The 18,628-nt window shown below is 39.4% G+C and overlaps 1 protein-coding gene across 1 annotated transcript in view; it reads right to left on the minus strand.

The window, feature by feature from the left end:
- Positions 1–1,081: 1,081 nt before the first annotated feature.
- SPPL2B (signal peptide peptidase like 2B) overlaps positions 1,082–18,628 on the minus strand; it is a 48,372-nt gene continuing 30,825 nt past the window's right edge. The window contains exons 9-15 of the mRNA XM_044671956.1: positions 17,636–17,717; positions 15,896–15,970; positions 15,742–15,804; positions 14,549–14,648; positions 12,667–12,744; positions 6,611–6,771; positions 1,082–4,465 (exon numbers count right to left, since the gene is read on the minus strand). Of these exons, the coding sequence (XP_044527891.1) occupies positions 4,190–4,465; positions 6,611–6,771; positions 12,667–12,744; positions 14,549–14,648; positions 15,742–15,804; positions 15,896–15,970; positions 17,636–17,717 (835 nt within the window). The 3' untranslated portion in view covers positions 1,082–4,189. The remainder of the gene's footprint in view (positions 4,466–6,610; positions 6,772–12,666; positions 12,745–14,548; positions 14,649–15,741; positions 15,805–15,895; positions 15,971–17,635; positions 17,718–18,628) is intronic.

Here is an 18,628-nt window from a genome sequence, read left to right on the forward strand (position 1 = left end):
ATTATCCAGAAATATTACACAGAAAGCTCTACTAATTTAGAATTACATTAAAGGCTGAAGTTAATATTTGCTTAAAATTTTTTTCTTTGAAGACAAAGCAAATTAGAAAAAGAAGATACATTTGAAAACATTTTGCAATGACTTGAAAGCTTTTTAGAAGTGTTATTTATATACAATTGATAGAATGCTTACAAATAATTCTTAATCTTTATTAAGTTTTTTTTAAAACCCTTACCTTCCATTCTGGAATCAATGCTGTGTATTAGTTCCAAGGCAGAAGAGTGGTAAGGGTAGTCAATAGGGGTTGACTTGCTCAGGGTCACACAACTAGAAGTGTCTGAGGCCACATTTGAATTCCCAACTCTAGGCCTGGCTCTCAATCCACTGAGCCACCCAGCTGCCCCTTAATCCTTATTCTTTAAAACAGACCCATTAAGGATCTTTATTAGGGTCTTTTTTTCTTAGCCTAATGTTATCATAGATACCTGAGACAAAACTACATTACTTTGGAAATGATTTACATAATCCAAATGTCAGTAATTTAGACAAGCTCCGCCTTAGTTCAATGTTTAGTTATGACTTTACATGTGCACTCATCATTCTGAGTTTGTTAAGCAGAGGCAGACAGTGTGGAAAGAGCCCTGGCCTTGGGTGTTAGCTAGTTCTGGTTTAGTCACTGGGTGGTTTTGGACAAGTCATTTCTGAACCTAAATCTGTCTCTTCCTTCTTTCCCCTCCAATGACAGTACTTAACCCAGAAGGCACCCTGCTTCACAGATGCTCTTCTTCCCAACATATATGCTCATCAAGAGATTAATAAGTTAACTAATCAACAAGATGGGGCAATCTCCAAAGCCAGCCACAATAACATTTCACTCAGTCTGTCTAATGTGTTACAGAACAGAAAAGAGCACACTGGTCTGGATGTCAAAGGACCTGCCTCAACTAATCATCTTTATGATCTCAAGCAAGTCACAAGTGCACTGGGCTTTAACTTCAGCTGTAAAAGGAAGGGGCTGGACTAGCCAGACATAGGTTTTGTCCAGTTTGAAAACTTGGGATCCCTTTCACAAAGCACTTCATATGGGTGATGGAATCTTTATTTTGACAACAAACTTGGCAATTCTCTTCTTTACTGCTTCACATTAAAGTTCAAATGCTGAGTTTTAAATACCAAAAACTATGTTTAATGATAAGGTTAAACAGAAGCAAGGCAAAAAATATGAAATTCAAACGTTAGGTACATCTGCCTTTGAATTTCTTGACATTTTTCTAATAAAAAAACACAAAACCAAAAACAATCAACCCCACATTTACCATACACAAGTATAAAATGGCTTAAATTAAGGCGTAGTCCAATTGGCTGAAGCAGGTTCCAACTCAGGTCTCTCCCTGGCACAGGAGCTCACTCGCGTCATGTTAGCCCATGGCAACATGCTCACAAAAGTACAGGAACACAAGTAGGAGGGAAAGGTCCATTTGGTATTGTTCCCAGGTTGTTATCAGTTCATTTTAACCCAAGAGAAATACACAAACAGGTTTAAGGACTCTGGAGACATTTTTTTCTTCCTTCAACTAGAAAATCCACCCCTCCTCCCCAGAGGACTTAATGGCTGACTAAGGCTGTTCATAAATCCTCAATGCTGGTATTTTTTCCGGAAGTATATGATTTTACCCAAAGTCTCTGATATTCTGGGAAGCTCTGCCAAGAATCAGACAATGAGGAGGTATACCTGAAAGGCAGAGCCCTGAACTACTACTACAATGTTGAAAAGTTCTAGTCTTAAGAGTGGTTGAATGAAAAATAAGTAGGTATGTGTGTACCTGTCATTCATTATCCATTAACTGGAAAGTTTTTCAAAGCTCAAATTTGAAAAGGCTGCCTGGAGGGCTGAAGACAAGATTACAAGAGTAGTCAAGTATAAAGTTGCCAAGAAGGCCCCAAACGACACTCCATCTGACTGGACATTTGGGTTGAAGAGAACTACAAACCCTGATGTACAAAGAGATCCTAGCTCCACTTTCTGAGCCCAAGGAAAGCTGAGGGAACACTTTGATGCTTCGGGAAAGGTGACAGGTCAAGAACTGGAACCCTCTTGCAATTAAGGAGTTTCTGAAGGGCTCCCATCTCTCTGAAGATTCCATGAACTTAGGTTTTTTTAGCTACCTTACAATAACTTGGTAAGGTGGGGGTGGGGAGGTGACAGAGAGATGACATCATTGGGGTTCCCAGGGTCCAGGGAGACAGGTAAGAAACACTCTCTTATACATCAGAGCTCTTCTAACTACATAAAAGGGACAACACTCTAGATGTTTTAGGGAAAAGACAGTGGAAAGGGAGTAGGGTGGAGCAAGATTGGGCAGCCTCGCATTTCAGCCATAGTGGCCTTGATATAATGGAACCACTCATCTGTGCCTTTCTACAAATGCCATGTGGCAGTTAGGCTTTTCCTGCCCCTTTTTATATGCACCAAACAATGTCTCTCTAGTGGTGATGTGAGAACCTTATCAGTGAGGTAGAAGACAGAATACCATTCCAGAATATTCCCATATATTGCAAAAATTCCTCAGCTAGATTTTAAATGCATTCCTTACTATTGCAAGGTGCAGGACTTAAGTTACTTTTATGGATTGGAATGTAGAGCCTTAAAAAACAGGAATTCTTGAGTCTTAGAAATAAAATTGAAAGCCCCTGGTTTCTCTGTTCAAAATAAAATGGATCTAATGTCTAAAAAAAGTAAACAAATGCTGAGATGTTGGATCTGCCAAAGAGGCTAAAGATATTTACTTCCCACACTGGTTTGTTCAGTAATGGCTTGTAGCTAGTTGTCATGTATAAAGGAAATGAGAGCAGAGAACAATGTCCTCACCCAGATCCCCTTTTCAAGGGCAAAGGGGAGGGAGACAGAGAACCATAGGTTCATAGCCTTAGTAACTTTCCAGTGGTTGAAAAAAGTCCACCTGAATTTAGATGAGTTAGGGGACTCCATGCTAACCCCCCTAGAACTCAGCCTAACAAAATTACTAGAAACCCAAAAGACATTTTATTTTATCTAAAGTGAGATTATAGCTTCCCCTACTCTTTGAGCTTTGAAACAGTCCCACAGAGATGCCAAATCTCCAGAGGCAATACTGCTTTAGTTCTAATGAATTATCCTCTGAGTGACTGAGAAACAAAACAGAGAACATTGCCTATAAGATCCTAGATCTCAACAGCTGGGGGTGGGGGTTGAGGGAGCATCCAATTATTTTCAGGAAAATAGACTAGAGGCATTTAAGAGTTAGGAGTAAATCCAGGTTTTTGAATGTGCTTTTCCCCACTTAGCCATTCAAGTTCATAAGACACAATCAATTAAACATGGCAATATCTTCTTCTCTAACACAAGAGCCACATAGACTTTAGGATCTATTTCGCTTTCTTTCTCTATATCATTTACATGTAATCAAAGTCTTTTCCCTAATTACCTGGAGACTAGCATGTGATGGCCTTGTTTTCATCTCATGAGAAACAAAGAATTTAACATACTTTTACTAGGCTGGACAAGAGGTAGTCTACTCAGTGAATATTTATCTCTAAAAGCTTTCTACTTTCTGGAGTCTTTGACCAGACCATCTTTTAAGCAGGGGGGGAAGGAACCCTAGAGTCATGATGCACTTCATGCACCAGAACAGAAATGCGTACCTTTTGAAAGGAGGTGAAATGACGGACCATTTCTTGCTTCTTAAATATCTGATTATATGAAATCATTCATTTGTAATTAAGTTATAATAAAGAGAAAAATGAAATGTTAACTGCTGGCTAAAGAGAAAGTACTATCAATGACTTCTCTCAGTTTTTCATGTTAGCTAAACAGTCCAGTGCTTCCCATTCAAGATTAAGCTCAGTCAGGCTAGAGAAACACAGCAGTCACGCAAGCACAGGGCAATGCATAAATAAAACCTCTTAGTACAAGGCGGGCATGAGAAGGAAGGCAGGAGTGGAGGAAGAGAAACCTACTCAAGTTCTCCCTGAAATGGGCATCGGAAGGGAATGAGAGCACCATATTTCAGAAAGAGGGGGAAGGGGGACCTAACAAGTATCAGCAATTGTAGGAGGAATGATGCTGTGGGGTTCTTTAGTGAATGTTAGAACCAGTCCATGGGCACTCAGGACCATGTAGCAGGTGCCACGATTCCTATCTCCACTTTCCTCATCTAGTCTGATGGGCCTCTCCAATCTCTTGATGAGGTTGGTCCTTGTTGTCTTGATTGGCTGGTTCTGAATCAGAAGGGGCAGAGCTCAGAGGTTCACTGGCATCTGCTGTTTTCTCCAAGGACACAGGTGGATCAGAGAGTTGGTCTGCTTGGAGGGTGGGGTTGATCCATTCTTTGTTTGGATCCTGTTGAGAAGGGGAAGCATTTGAATCTTTTAGGGGTTGGGGACATTCAGATGAAGCCATCACCCAGGGAGGCTGAGGTAGGTCCTTCTACAAAAGAAAAGTCATAGGTAAGGCAATGTAAATATATCCAATGAGACCCCCGACATTATAGACCTGAAAAAAGTCTGTCCTAGAGATTTCCACACCTCCAGGAACAATATTGAATGGAGGAATAGAAATGGTAGTAAAGAAGGTAAGGCAAGTCAAGCTTTTTCAGAGCAAAATAACAATAAGCCCTGAAGCTCAAACTCTTTTCCCAAAGGATTTGGAAAATAATTTAAATATGCAGCTGATTCCAGAAAAAAGTAAATGTGAGCCATTAGGTTATATGAAGATATTTTATAATTATAGTCACTTGAATACATAAGAACTACAGCTCCTTTTAAGATGTACTCAAAGACCCATAAATCACAGATCTCAGAGCCAGAATGGACCCAGTCCAACTTGAGGCTGAACAGAATGTCCCTGGAAGGTGATGTTGCAGCCTCTGCTTACAGATCTCCATTGACATGGAGTGTCTCTTCTACTCATGGATAGCTCCAGTTGTTAAAAAATATAGCAAGGATTCTTGAATAAAAATGGAATGTTAAATGCTCAAACCCTCCATGGTGTTCAGGCCACGAAAGAAAATAGCAATTTAAAGTGCTATTCTAAAAAGAGCTGCACAAATCTGGCCATAGACACTTTTTAGCTGTGTGACCATGGGCAAGTCACTTTAACCCTGATTGCCTAAACTTTGTCGCTCTTCTGCCTTAGATTTGACACTAAGATAGAAGAAAAGGGTTTAAAAAAACAAACAACAAAAAGGCTGCAGATTCCTTACAACATCTGTGCCTCTTCAGCTTGAGGCTTTGCCATAAACAGGACAAAAGGAGCACTTCCTTTTGTCAATGGGATCCAGGATTCCTTTTTTCCCCTTTCTGAAAGCTTCACTTGCCTCACCTGCTCATAAATTGTCACGCTCCCTTCTCCTATACTCAACCTTAACTCAAACAAATCATTCTTTTAATGTCAGTTCAACAGCTGGATGAGAAGCACACCAATCAGTAACTTCTATCAGAGGGAAAGGCTTTGAGGAGGCCCTTATTATTCAGTTTTGAAATTCAAGTTATCTTCCCCCAAAAACCTGGAAAAAAAAGTGACATGTGGTTGGGTACAACTCAGAAATGATGATATGACAGAATAACAAGTTCCAAATTAAAATCTAAGGCTCACACTTCCTGCAATGCTTATTTAGACAGGTCAACAAAAGGGGATGGATATTGTTAACCTCAAACCACAATACAGTAATGACTCATATATCTGACATTGTCGGGGAATGAGATTATTATTTAGTAGTGAATTTTGCAGATTAAGGGAAGCATTGGAAGGAACCTTAAAAGGTCGTCTCATCCAACCCTCTTGACATTCCCAATTGGGCATCTAAATAAAGTGCTGAAATCATCTTATTTCATTACTCTTAATAGGAAACTTTTCTAAAATGTATTATACATTTCTTTGTTTTCTTAAAAAATGAAGATTGAATATAATTCAACACTTCCTTGACACCTCATGATAACCACAATAAATGCCAATTTAAGGCAGTTTACATCTGAGCTGAAAGACTTTGGAAAGCTATTTTTCAGTCTCCTCCCAAGGACAATCACCACTTATCATGCTGTTGGTGGATACTGCTTGTTCTAATATGATGCCTTATATCTTACTCACCATTTTGGTCTAAGAGTGGCTGGCTCTACCTGCTTTTATAGAATCAAGTATCTGGGCTTTGGGACAGCTATTATCTCTGCTGCAGAAAGGCCTAGTTGGGCTTACTTCCAAATCTGCAGCTGGGTTCCAGGTGGTTGAGGTTGCCAGAAGTCTGACCTCCAGTTAAGTAGGGCATGATTATACTTTAGAACTAACAGAACTTTTAAGAAAGAGGGTATTAGTATCAAGCAAAAAGTAGCATGCCATCTCAAAAGTTCACTATATATCTCTGCACAGGCCCTGTCAAATTTTTAAAGCATTCTCGGGCCACAAATATAACTCCTAAAAACTAAATTACCTTTTTGTAATCAGAAAACAAGTATTATGGCAAAAAATCAGCTGTATGATTTTGATGATAAAACTACAATATTTTACTCAACTTTAATTTTAGTTAGGATTTCTAATATTAGTATTTCTTGAAGACAGTCATATCAAACTGGTATTCACCGCAAAGCCGCTGCCTGTCCAGAACATTCTCAGCTCCTTTCTCCATAAAGCTATCGCAAAGCTTGTGATCACAGTGCAGGGTACTAGATAAAGGAGAGCTGGCTGGCCCCTCTGCATCCACGCCAAAGCAACAAAGGTGATCAGAAGGCCGATGCCATAGGCTAAACCAGACAAAGAAGAGAAGATCCAAGTTATTTCAGTGTACTGTATCATTTGGCATTTTATTTTAAAACATTAGAATTTGAGCTAAAAAGCAGAGAATATATTGTCCAATCTCTTCATTTTATAGATGAGGAAACATTTATCTATTAATACCTCAATTAACTAAGTCAGTAAAATTTATTAAGGACTTACTGTGTGCAGAGCACTGAATTAGAGATTAGGGGAGACATAAAGTTTAGATAAGACAGGGTCCCTTCTCTCATGGAGCTTACAGACTAGTGGAGGGTAACATAAATATACCCATGTTAATAAGATAAAAACAGTGATTTATGAGGTCCCAAGGTGAAAGTATTACTGAACAAAGGGATGGCCCAAAGTTTCATGGACAACATGGTAGCATGAGTTAGATTTAAAAAATAAATGGTTAGGGAGCTCATAGGCAAGGTGGAAAAATGGGAAAAGGAGGTTATTCTAAGATTTAGGTAATAAATAAGAAAATAGCATGGACAAGAGCATGGAGGCAGAAAAGCATAAGTTTTATTTGGGAACAAAGAGTTATCAAGTTCACACAGTTAGAAGAATAAGACAAGATGGGGGGCTTCTATGTGCTGAGTTAAAAAAATAGAAATTAAAAAAAAATAAAAGATTGTTTGTGGAGTTTGTATTTATCCCATGATAGGATCCCCCATTCATGATATTCTTTTCCTTCCAGAAGTTTCCCAGGTATTTTGTCTTTTACATGGGGAGTATAGATCACACATATATGGAGGCTGGAGCCAAGAACAAATCAGAGATAAGGACAGGGTAACGCTCCTTGAGATATGATAATGCCCAAGGTGTGTACAACATGAAAAACTTCATAACTAGAAATAAAAACAATATTGTTGGATGCTTCAAGCCAGAACATCTGGGAAGGATTACAGAAATGAATGTATCATTAAATATTAAGGTCAAATGTGCCAGAATAACAAATTATGCACCTTGTAGTCTTGGGTCAGAGGGAGATGAGGAGTTAATGATGAGAGGCAGAGAAAGCTTGATTTGTGTTCAGGCAGGGAGGGGACAAGCCAAATCCCAGAAGTCAATGATGATAGGACACATTCTTCTGCCCCCAAACAGCTCTTGCGAACAGGCCTCAAGCAGCCAATGCTAGGCCAGTTCTTGCCCTACCTCCAAGGAGGAGGGTAGGGAAGCCTAGTGGGGAAGAGACCAATGACTATCACTTCTGAAGCCTAAAAGGATCACAGTTTAGCAATAAAAGGGAGCTGGGGATTACCTACTCTATCTTCATCCTGGCTCTGAAACCTTCTAGCTCTTTTTCATCTGAGAGAATGTAAGCTCCAAGAGGGTTGGCACAGTTTCATTTTAGTCTTTGTATTTTTGGCACCTGGCACATAACAACCCTCTATTAACTAATTCATTGTGTAATAACGAGTAAATCATCATTCTACTCTGAGTCTCAGGCTTCCTTATGTATAAAAGTGATAACTAACTTGGCACTGGCTACCCCATAGGGCTGCAATAAGAGGTCTCTGTAAACTTTTATGAGAGATATATATGTGTGTGTGTGTATATATATATATATATATATACACACACACACACACACACACACACACATATATTATCAGTAATCTTTTACAGAGGAGACAAGGGAAATGTCTTGCTTAAGGTCACCTGAGAAGAATGGCTAAGATTCAAATCCAGGACTTTCTCAGTCAGAATCTAGCACTCTTTCACTACAGATAAGAGGCAGTCCTCATTTGTTTATGTATGCCTGAAATTCTATGAATAGTGAACACATACTTTTTTTCTACAACTAGATTTAAAATACATTTAAAGTAACTATTGAGTGAAGGTCACTCAAAGTGTGTTTCAACCAAGCAGTATAAATGCCTTATAAATCTCTTTCTGCTAGGATAAGAAAAGGAGAAAGAGCAGGAGGTTGTTGGATCCAGGAAGCAGAAGAAAGGGTTGGCAAGAAGGAGGGAAAGAACTTAGCCCTGGATGTAGATTTCACAATTTGGCCCAATGTTCACCAACTAAACTAAAACCAGTGCCGCTCTGCATGATTGATAAAGTCATCAAATCCCTGGGCTGGAAGGACATCAATCCAACCCATACCTGAACAGGAAAACTTGAGGTAGTTGGATGCACTTTTGGACAGCTTTCACTTTTATAAAATTGTTCCTCCTATTGAGCTAAAAATCTATTGTTTCCTGTCCACTAAGCAAAAGAAAAACAAGTCTAATTCTTTGTCTTCCACCAAAAAGCCTTGAATTGCTTGTGAATAGCATCCTTCCATCTTTTCTTGTTCAGGTCAAACAATCCTGGTTCCCTTGACCAGTTTTAGTTTGGCAAAGCCTTCAAGCCCCACATCATCCTCGTCATCCTCCTCTGGACACAGTTAACCTCTATCCCTAAATGTGACACTCAAAAATGAAAAAGTCTTTATTCTTATTGAAGTATTTTGTGGTTCGTTTTTTAAAATGAAGACTTTATTATAAAGAAAGTTGATTCCCAGGACTCAAACAAGGTACCATTTTGTTTACTAAGTGTGCTACCTTACTTATGTTTTGAATTCATGAATACTTCCTTGTAGGCAATTACATTTCGAACATTTCTGATACCCTACAGTACCTAATTCCATGGCAGAACCATCACAGGCATTCAATAAATAAACAATGCCTGACTGACTCACTGTTTTCCTCTAGTGACAAGAATAACTACCCTTGAAACTTTTGAAGAATATGCCTGGAATGTCCTCTCATTTTCTCTACTGAAATACTAGCTGACCTGCCTTTAAAGCCCAGGTTTTTCAGTGAAGCTATTTCTGAGGCCCTCAATGGGCCATGAGTGGCCTTCCCTTTCTGATGTGACTTTCAACTTTTGCTTTTACCGGTTATGATAACCAGGCCTCATTTTTAATGGTTACTTCTGTCCTTAGGTCCATAATGGCAGAATCCACATGTTCCACTGTTATATGCTCCTACCAATGCTGTGTTCTTCCCCAGTATTTTGGTAATACTGTGGGGTAGATCACACTATGCACATCACCTTTGGGGGTGAATTGTAAGTCAGTTCATGTTTCAAGGCTTCAGTTCCCCCAATTTGTAAAGTTGGGCTGACACCATCACTTACACTAGGTTTCCTTCATAGCTACTGTTTTACAAACAAAATATGAGTTGAGGCTGCTGCTGCCACTACCATTATTGACAACACTCTTCTACCAGGCCTGGCAAAAGCAGGGTGAAATGAGAGAATTCTACTACACCTTAAATGAAAGCAAAAAATGCTTAGATTCTGCTCTCCTTCATCCCTTTAGCATTTCCATTTGTTGTTTAAAAAACTGCTGATAATGCAAGGCAGAACTACATCAAGCATCACAGAGCTTCTCATCCCCATCCTAATGTGATGGGCAGAGGACCACTCACTCATTCCATCTCACAGAAAGAAGACTGGGACCAAAGCAGCATGGTTTGGCACCTACACTTGGTCTTGGGAGGGGTGTTACTTACTCCAGGGAGCCCTCCCTCATCTGTAGGGCCTTCACTAGGCAGTGTGGTCCTACCCCAGTATGCTGCCATTTCCATTTCATTCATTGTATAATACTACTGTGAAGATAGGATTAACTCTCCCCTGCCCATTTTTAGATTTAGTTGCCAGAAGTGTACACACCCCACTTATCTTTAAGTTTGGTGAGGTCTGTGACCCATGTGTGTGACAGTAGGTGACAAATCAGAATCGACTGACTGCCCCCTGGGCAATCCTAAGCAAAGCTATAGCTGCAATTGGTCCACGTAAAGTGGAAGGAAGGCACAAGAAGTGCCGATAAAGAAGGATCTTTAAAAGTGGGAGAAATTTCTTGTGATGAGTTCTTTTTGCCTTGGAACTTGACCTTGAAGCTTTGGCTTGGGACCCTGGACTGCTCTTCAATCTTCCTTTAGGACTACCATGTGGGTGAGTGAAAAAGGTTGACTCCCTTTCCTGGCTTTTCTGAGAGTTACTAGCCTCCAGAGAGGCCCCTCATCTTGGAGGAGGTCTTGTGGCTAAAACTTTTGTTTAATTTACCTCTGGGCCCCCTTTGCTGGGGCCTCTGAAGTCCTGCCTGGTTCAGACTGGGCCGGAATAATTATCTACTCTCTCTCTAATTTTCCTTACTTTCATTCTTTTCTCCTTTATAAATACCATAAAAAGTCATTCTGACTTGAGTAATAATTTCAGCGATCACATTTTAATTTTAGTAATTTTTAACCCTTACACTACACCTCAGAGCTGTATCCTGTCTCTTCTCTTTAACATCTAGTATAAGTTTAGGGACTTAATGAATAGAGGTAGAAAGATTCTGGGGAATACATTTTACTCTTTCCTAAAGTGTTGGGCACAGCTATATGCACTTTGATGCCAGCAGAGGGAAAGCTCTCCTCTTCCCCCTCCTCAGAGGCCAATGACTGTGCTGGATCCTCACCTGGCCCTCACCAGGTACTGCCTTGTTTAAAGTACACTGGCTAGACTGTCCACTTCTCACTACCTAGGAGACCACTCTGAGGAACCTGGCATCTCAGTGACCTAAGTGTGGGTAGCAATTATCATGGCTTTCTGAGGACAACCAGGGAATTGGCAGGTAGAAGAGCACCAAAGGACCTCTAGTCTGTTGACTCCAGGACGGATGGCCATAAAGTCTGCAAGACTTTGGTGACTATCACATGGTGCAAACTGGACTTAATGACAGTAACAACATTGATGGTTTTGCACATGCTAACTATGTACCATCCAGACTCAACCCATGGATGCTATCCATTAACTCTGATGGGCCAGTTCCTTTAACCGCTGAGTTCTAATAAGTCTAGGAAGTGAGCAGTCACTAAACAAACCAGGAGGTTTCTTCCATCATAGGGCTGTCTAGTCAGTGAATTGCATGTGAACTCTCTTGGAAGTGTTTCTCTGATTTCTTCCTCCCCATTCTCACTGCCATCACATTATAATAGCTGTTTCAAGCCTGAGATAGCTTTCTAACTGGCCTTTCTTTCTGCCAGTCTGCCTAGCACAGTGCCATCAATCTCATCTTCCTAAAACTACTTTCAGTCGATCTTCTGACCTGCTCAGAAATCTACACTCCTTTTTCCTACAATTTCTGTCTAGCTTTAGAGACTTGAAACTTTATTCTCCTTTCCCCAATCTAATCAAACCAATCTCCTCCCTGTCCTCCAAGACATATCCTTCTAATTCTGGACTATGCTTTAAGGCAATATCCACCATAAACTCGAAAGACCTTTCCTCTCCTCCTTTTCTTCCTATTTATTCAAATAGTGCCCGCCCATCAATCAAAGACAGGATCAAACACCCTTTCTGTATGCAGTCAGTCTATTCATCAGCAGGTTCCTTCCTCTGGACATGGTACAGCCTGCCAGAGCTGGCAAGGGACTTTGGAGATCATCTGGTACAAGCCTCTCTTTTTTAAGAAGGGTTGGCAATGACTTATTCAAGGCCATATGAGGTAGTAAGGGGCAGAGCCAGGATTAAACTCAGTTTTGCTCCTTTTATTTGGGGCACCCAAACAAGTCTGAGATAGAAATGATGCCATACATGTGACTTTCTGACCTTGAGTAGAAAATAAGATATTTTTCAGGTAAAAAGTTTGTTTTCATGGAATTTTCACGGTAGATAACATCATAGCTACCAAACAAACAACATAACATGAAGAAGAGATTAAAAAGAGAACTGCCACCCCCCAAAGTCAAAATTCTGGAGACATCGAAGGTTCTTTAAAATAAAAACAAATGAAATTAATGACTTGCACTTTGCTTCCAAGACAAAGCAAATTAATCACAGAACTACAGTCTAGCTTTCTGTAGATCTGCTATAAGATAAAAAAAGACCTTCTTTATACTTACCTATGGTACAAGCTACAAAGTAGACTCTAGAGGATTGCACCTGGATGTCAAATCTGTGGCAATAGGCTACCAATAATCCTGGAAAAGAAAGAAAACAAATTATTTTTACACTCTCTTGCTGACGGATTAGTAAACTATTGTACTTACTTGCCTGTTCTAACATATTTCCAAAGGGTTTAGAATCATCCGATCCCCACGAAATGCACCTTTAATAATCATCAAATTCACCCCCTTTCTCACTGTATGGATAAAGAAATTGAGAACTAGAAACTCTTGAGTTGGAAAGGATCTAATCTAACTCATACCTGAATAGGCTTTCTTGCCACAACATTTCCATTAAGTAGTTTCTCAGTCTATACTGGAAGACCTTCAGTGAGGGTAGACTACTATTGCTCAAAGGAAAGTTCTAATGGCTGGGGAGGGGCTTTTGAGGACTAGGTCCCACAGCTCCTGGCTCCCAGTTAGTAAATTTTTACAACTTCACATCTCTTCCAATTTTATCAACTTTAAATATACTGAACCCACAAAGGAATTAAAAACCCAAGTGAGAAAAAGAACCAAGCTGCCACATTAATGGTTCCAGATTATATTTTGACAGAGCTAAGATCTCACTGATGTAGGTGCTCCCTCCACTGGTGTGTATTACAACCTATCCCTGCATCTTTTCTCTGTGGGATTTTTGTCTATGTCTTTCCAGAGTAAAAAACTATATTTAAAAAGGACTGAAAGACTTCCAGCATGGTGGAAAGATCATTCTTGAAGGATTTATAGAATAGGCAAACACTAAATTATAATAATTCACTAAATAATTAAAATTATCTCAATAGATTAAGTGGAGTTTTACAAAAAGGCAGGCAGGCAAATTAGTCACCATGGCAAAGAAACTTTTCAGAAATTCTGAGAACACCCACATTGAGAGTTCTGACCTTGGGGGCATCCCCCACCCCCACCCCCACTCACCATGCATGCATGCATGCATGAAGAAAACAAGCACAAAAAATAAATCCTAAGTATGTTACATGCAAGGCACTGTGCTATCCATTGTAGGGACACAAATGGGATCAAGCCACCATCCTTGTCTTGGGGAGTTGGAAAGGCATCAAAAACAATCAGGTAAAAATCTAATAGTCTGAATTAACAGGAGAGGTCCCCCAAGTAGTAGATGCCTTATTTGCCCCAAAAGGCATAATTATTAAGTGTCGTAGTAGTTCAAAGGAAGTACAGATTACTACAGGTAGGAGTAACATGAGCTTTTGCACAGAGTAGATGATACTTGGGGGTTAAGGAGGATTTGGAGAAGCAAAAAGTAAGTGGCATAATAATAGCAGAAAAGAAGGAAAAGAGGGCAGATGTGCTTGAGCAACTATGGCTGACATAGAAGGTTCTAGTAGACTAGAGGAAGACAAAGCTAAAAATGTAGGTTGGAGTCAGATCACAGAAAGTCATGGATGTGAGGGTCCTGAACTACAACTGCATCATCTTCTCTCTCTTGAACTCCTCTAACAGTTTTGGGATGCAACACATAATTCAGCACCTAGTAATATCTGGCTGATTGTTTCATTTCAACAGTTTTGTTTCCCCAACTAGATTGTGAACTCCTTGAGGACAGGGACTATGTCTTAAACATCACAGTCCTTTACAGTGCATAGCACAGCATTAGGGGCTCAAATAAATAAAGTAGAGGTAGAAAGGACCCCAGAAAACATTTAATTAAATGTCATCTTATAGATAAAAAAGTTGGAGGTATACAGAAGTGATTTGCCCAAGATTACACAATAAGAAGCAGAGCTGGAATTTAAACTCAGGTCCTTTGACTCCAAAATCCACTATATACCACATTCCAATTTGGGTCATTAACCTGCAAGCTTAGTAACTGAAATACCTGGCACTAAGATATCTCCAAAGCCTAATAGAGAAAATGGCCTGTCACAGAGTGCTAATGGTGAAGAGTTTAATCTTGGGACCTTCAGCACCATGGGGAGCTAAAAAGAGGGGAAGAAATAACACGTTTTTAGTGTAAAATCTGCACATTTATAATCAAAACCATGAAAACACGTACTTCTTTCTCATGATAATTCTACAAACATTAAACAGATTACCGTCAAACAAATTATTGGGAAATAGGAAGCTAAAGTGTCTTTCCCCAACAAATTATAGGTTTGACAGATTCTCAACCTCATAGAAAATAGTTGCCTATAATGGCAGAGGGAATGTCCATAAAGTAGGTGTGCTCTCAGAACAAAAGGTTCTATATATAAACACAAAAACTCTTTTAGTCACAAAAACCACCAAGATCTCAGTTAAGTCTGTCAATCAAGGTCCATTTCAAACCAAGCATCCTTAAGGGAGTGTGACAGACTTAAGGAAGGGATGAAATTTCTGGAAATTCTGAAACCACAGATGGGTGGAAATATATATGTACACTTGCTTGTCACACCCAAAGTTACTTTAGCTTAGAAATACAAATCACACATAGCTTTGAAGAGATATTGGAGATCTTCTAGTTCAACCCCATAATTTTCCATAGGAGGAAACTATGACCCAGAGTGGTAGAGCCTGGATTTGAACTCAGGTCTTCTAAGTCTGAGGCTCATTCCACCATACTAAAATTCTCCTTTAATGTTATATCCAATTGAGTTTTTGCACACAAAATCATATTTAGTCTATGGAGAAATGTGAAAGCCTACAAAACTAAAGCAAATTAAAAAAACCATAAAATTTGAGGGGAAGGAGGAAAGGGAAGGTTTTCCCCTTTTCTTTTCAAAAAAATTTTTTTCTTTTTCTTTTCCCTTTGGGGGGGTCTTGTCACCTTAACTAGACCCACCTTTGTCCTCTTCAGGCTGTCCAATATGTACCCAGCCTCCTCTTACTTTCCCACACACCTCACCCACATACATACCTTCTTCCTAGGCTTGGCATGAGAATTAGGAGCCTCTGAAGTCACCATAAATGTTGGCATAATTTGTGAGCTCCTATTCAAGTAGCTCTTTGTAGTTTAACCCTCTCTGGAGATGAAAGCATTCAGAGGTTAAGAGTAATAAATTCACCTCATATCCTGAAGCTACTAGGAAATACCTTTTCATGAGTGGTAGAATCCGAAGGGCCAGCAGCCACTTCCACCATTATGCTGTTCCCACTCTAAAGAAAAGAAAGGATACAGAAACTTTTAACTATTCTGGACCTCTGAGATAAATGTAGAAATCATGGAGTAAAAAAGAACAATTTCTACCTTTGTTAGAAATGGTGTGATGAATACAAAAAACACATCATAGATGAAGAGCACTAACAGAAGCAAAGTGCAAGCCTAGGAAAGAAAAAAAGAAATCAGTCATTGAGGTTGAAAAGTTCTTAAAATCTTTGTCCAGCTATGAAGATCTGTCCAATTTACACTGTATGAATTTTTATAATCTAATGACTTTGTCTAATCTAGAGTAATTCTGTAAGGAAATAATACTAAGCCAGAAGCTGATCTCAAACTCCTCTACCTGGGGTCTTGCCTCTCATTCTTTCTTTGTTACTGTTCAATTCCTTCTCTTTACCCACTCATGGATTCAAGCAAATGCTGGGAAGGCAGAGGCCAGCTCTACTCTCAGGCCCAGCTGGGCTACTTTAAAAACAACAACAAGAAAACCCAAAACATGTATTCTAAGACATGCACACAGACTACAAATTCACTTTTATCTCTTTAAAAAATCCTTTTCAGACCAAAAATGGCCATCCCAGGTTTCAGTTCAAAGATAAATCCCTCATAAAAGTTTTACCAAAGTAAATCTAGCTCCTTGTGAATAAAGAAAGGTATATTTCTGCTTTGAAACACCTTAAATTTGGGGCTTAGCTTGGGGGAGAAAAAAACCAAAAACTTTGCAAGTTCTAAGTCAAGAGGAATCAAAATGGGCGAAGTAACATTTACTTTTTGAGAAATTTTAGCTACAGGATTTTTTGTAGGACAGACTTTGATTTTTGGACAGTTGGCTTCTTTCTCTAGTTCGCTTTGGGTGGGTTTTTTTGGCACCTCCCTCCCTCCAACATAAAGTAATATTGATTTTTAAATTTCTAATGTAATTTATATTTCATATAGTGCTTTACAATTTATAATGCTCCTTAACCTATATAAGCTAACTGAATTCTCACAACAGCTCTGCAAGACAGAGGCACAGCAGGATTATCTCCATCTGACAGACTGAGGAAATAACTTGAGCAACATTTAGTGAGGTGTCTCTTTGTCACACTGCTAGTCAAGGGTAGAAACAGGCTGTGAACTCTGGTTTTTTTTTGACTCCCGGGCCAGTGCACTTTCCACTACACATTGCTGCCTTGCATCAATTAAGCCACTCCTTACAGATACTCAAAACTCTCTCCCCATCAGGGCCACTTGCTACCCTAGTACTTCTGCCTTCAGAATGAGAATTAACTCTTGGCTACTGCTGCTCAAAATCAGACAGAGCCAGCCTAGAAGACCGAGAAATCACAGATTTTGCCCAAGCATAATGTTGAACAGCATTCCGTCTTTCTCCTCAGCCGAACTTTTCAAAATCTGCTGTGAGAAGTAATGTTGGCCGGAGTTTTTATTTGTCCTCCGTTCACACTAATTGATCATGGGGTGGGTGGACAAAAGAAGGATGACGAAGTAAGCCAAAGACCTTACTAACCTACAAAGTAGATAATTAGCTCCTGAATAAGTGGGAAATGATAGTTACAGGCAACATAAACTACATGCTATTGGTAGTAAAGGGATGTATAGAACTGTAACTATTCTCTGGAAATATTTTTCTCAACATGCCTAGTTTTATGAAAAAGGAAAAAAAGAGGAAATATAAGCTAAAAGGATTAGATGTTCACATAAGACAGGTGAAAATTGCCCTAAAAACATGCCCATTTTTAAAGCTTATCTCCACTCTACCAACTATAACCTTCTCATGGAAGCTGAATTCTAATCCACCCAACTATCCCTTTTTTCAAGTTCCCATACCTTGAAAGTTGGCAGGCGAATGGTTTTTAACATGTAAAGGCAGAAGGCAATTCCCAGAGAATCTTGAAGGACCCAGGCCCACCTAGAAAATAAAAGCACTAATATCACCACCCTGAAACAAGAGGCTCTGAGATGGGCAGGTCCAACCAGCCCCAAAGTACAGTGCAAAACACTGGCCCAGGAGTCAGAAAGACCTGAGTTTTCAGTCACTAACTAGTTATGTGACTCATCTAACATTTTTATGCCTGTTTCCTTATCTATAAAAGATGGACAATACTTGTGGCCTAAATGTTGTATGAAGTATAAAGCACTATATGTTATCACTGAGTTAACAAAGTTGATTTTTCATTTATCAAAGATATTATATAAAATATATGCAATCTATCCAAGTTTTCCTCTGATGCTGTATCACAACATGGTGAGGGCCCTGAGCTCTTGTAGATCATGCCAACAGAACTCAAACTCTGGTAGGATCCTACCAAATTAGGAAGGATTTGGTGATAGTTTTGCCCAGTCTACATATCTACTCTGCAAGGACTAGCCTGGTCAAATTTAGAGGAGGTTCACTGCCACTAAGCAATGAACATTTTTGTGACCACAATAACAAAGAAAACAACCATCCACTATGGTAGGGAGGAATTCTAATCTATTTCAGTATGGGGAGTACCCACGGAAATAATGTCAAAGCTCTCTGGAATCACTAAAGCACTTCTAAAAACCTATAACAGAATAATGGAAACTCAAATTTATATAGCCCATTGTGATTAAAAAACATTTTCTAGGCATCATTGCTTTTGATTTTCAAAATCTCTTTGTGAGGTATATATGAATGAACATATGGTATCTAAGTATTATTATCTCCATTTTGAAGCTGTTGAAACTAAGGCTGAGGGAGGCCAAGTGAACTGCTCAAGACCTTACAACAATTAAGCAGAACCGGAACCTAAGCCTTTTGTATCTAAGGTCACTGACCCTTCCACTAGAGCCACATAT

The sequence above is a fragment of the Gracilinanus agilis genome, chromosome 1 (genome assembly GCF_016433145.1).
Source record: "Gracilinanus agilis isolate LMUSP501 chromosome 1, AgileGrace, whole genome shotgun sequence".
NCBI classification, from domain to species: Eukaryota; Metazoa; Chordata; class Mammalia; order Didelphimorphia; family Didelphidae; genus Gracilinanus; species Gracilinanus agilis.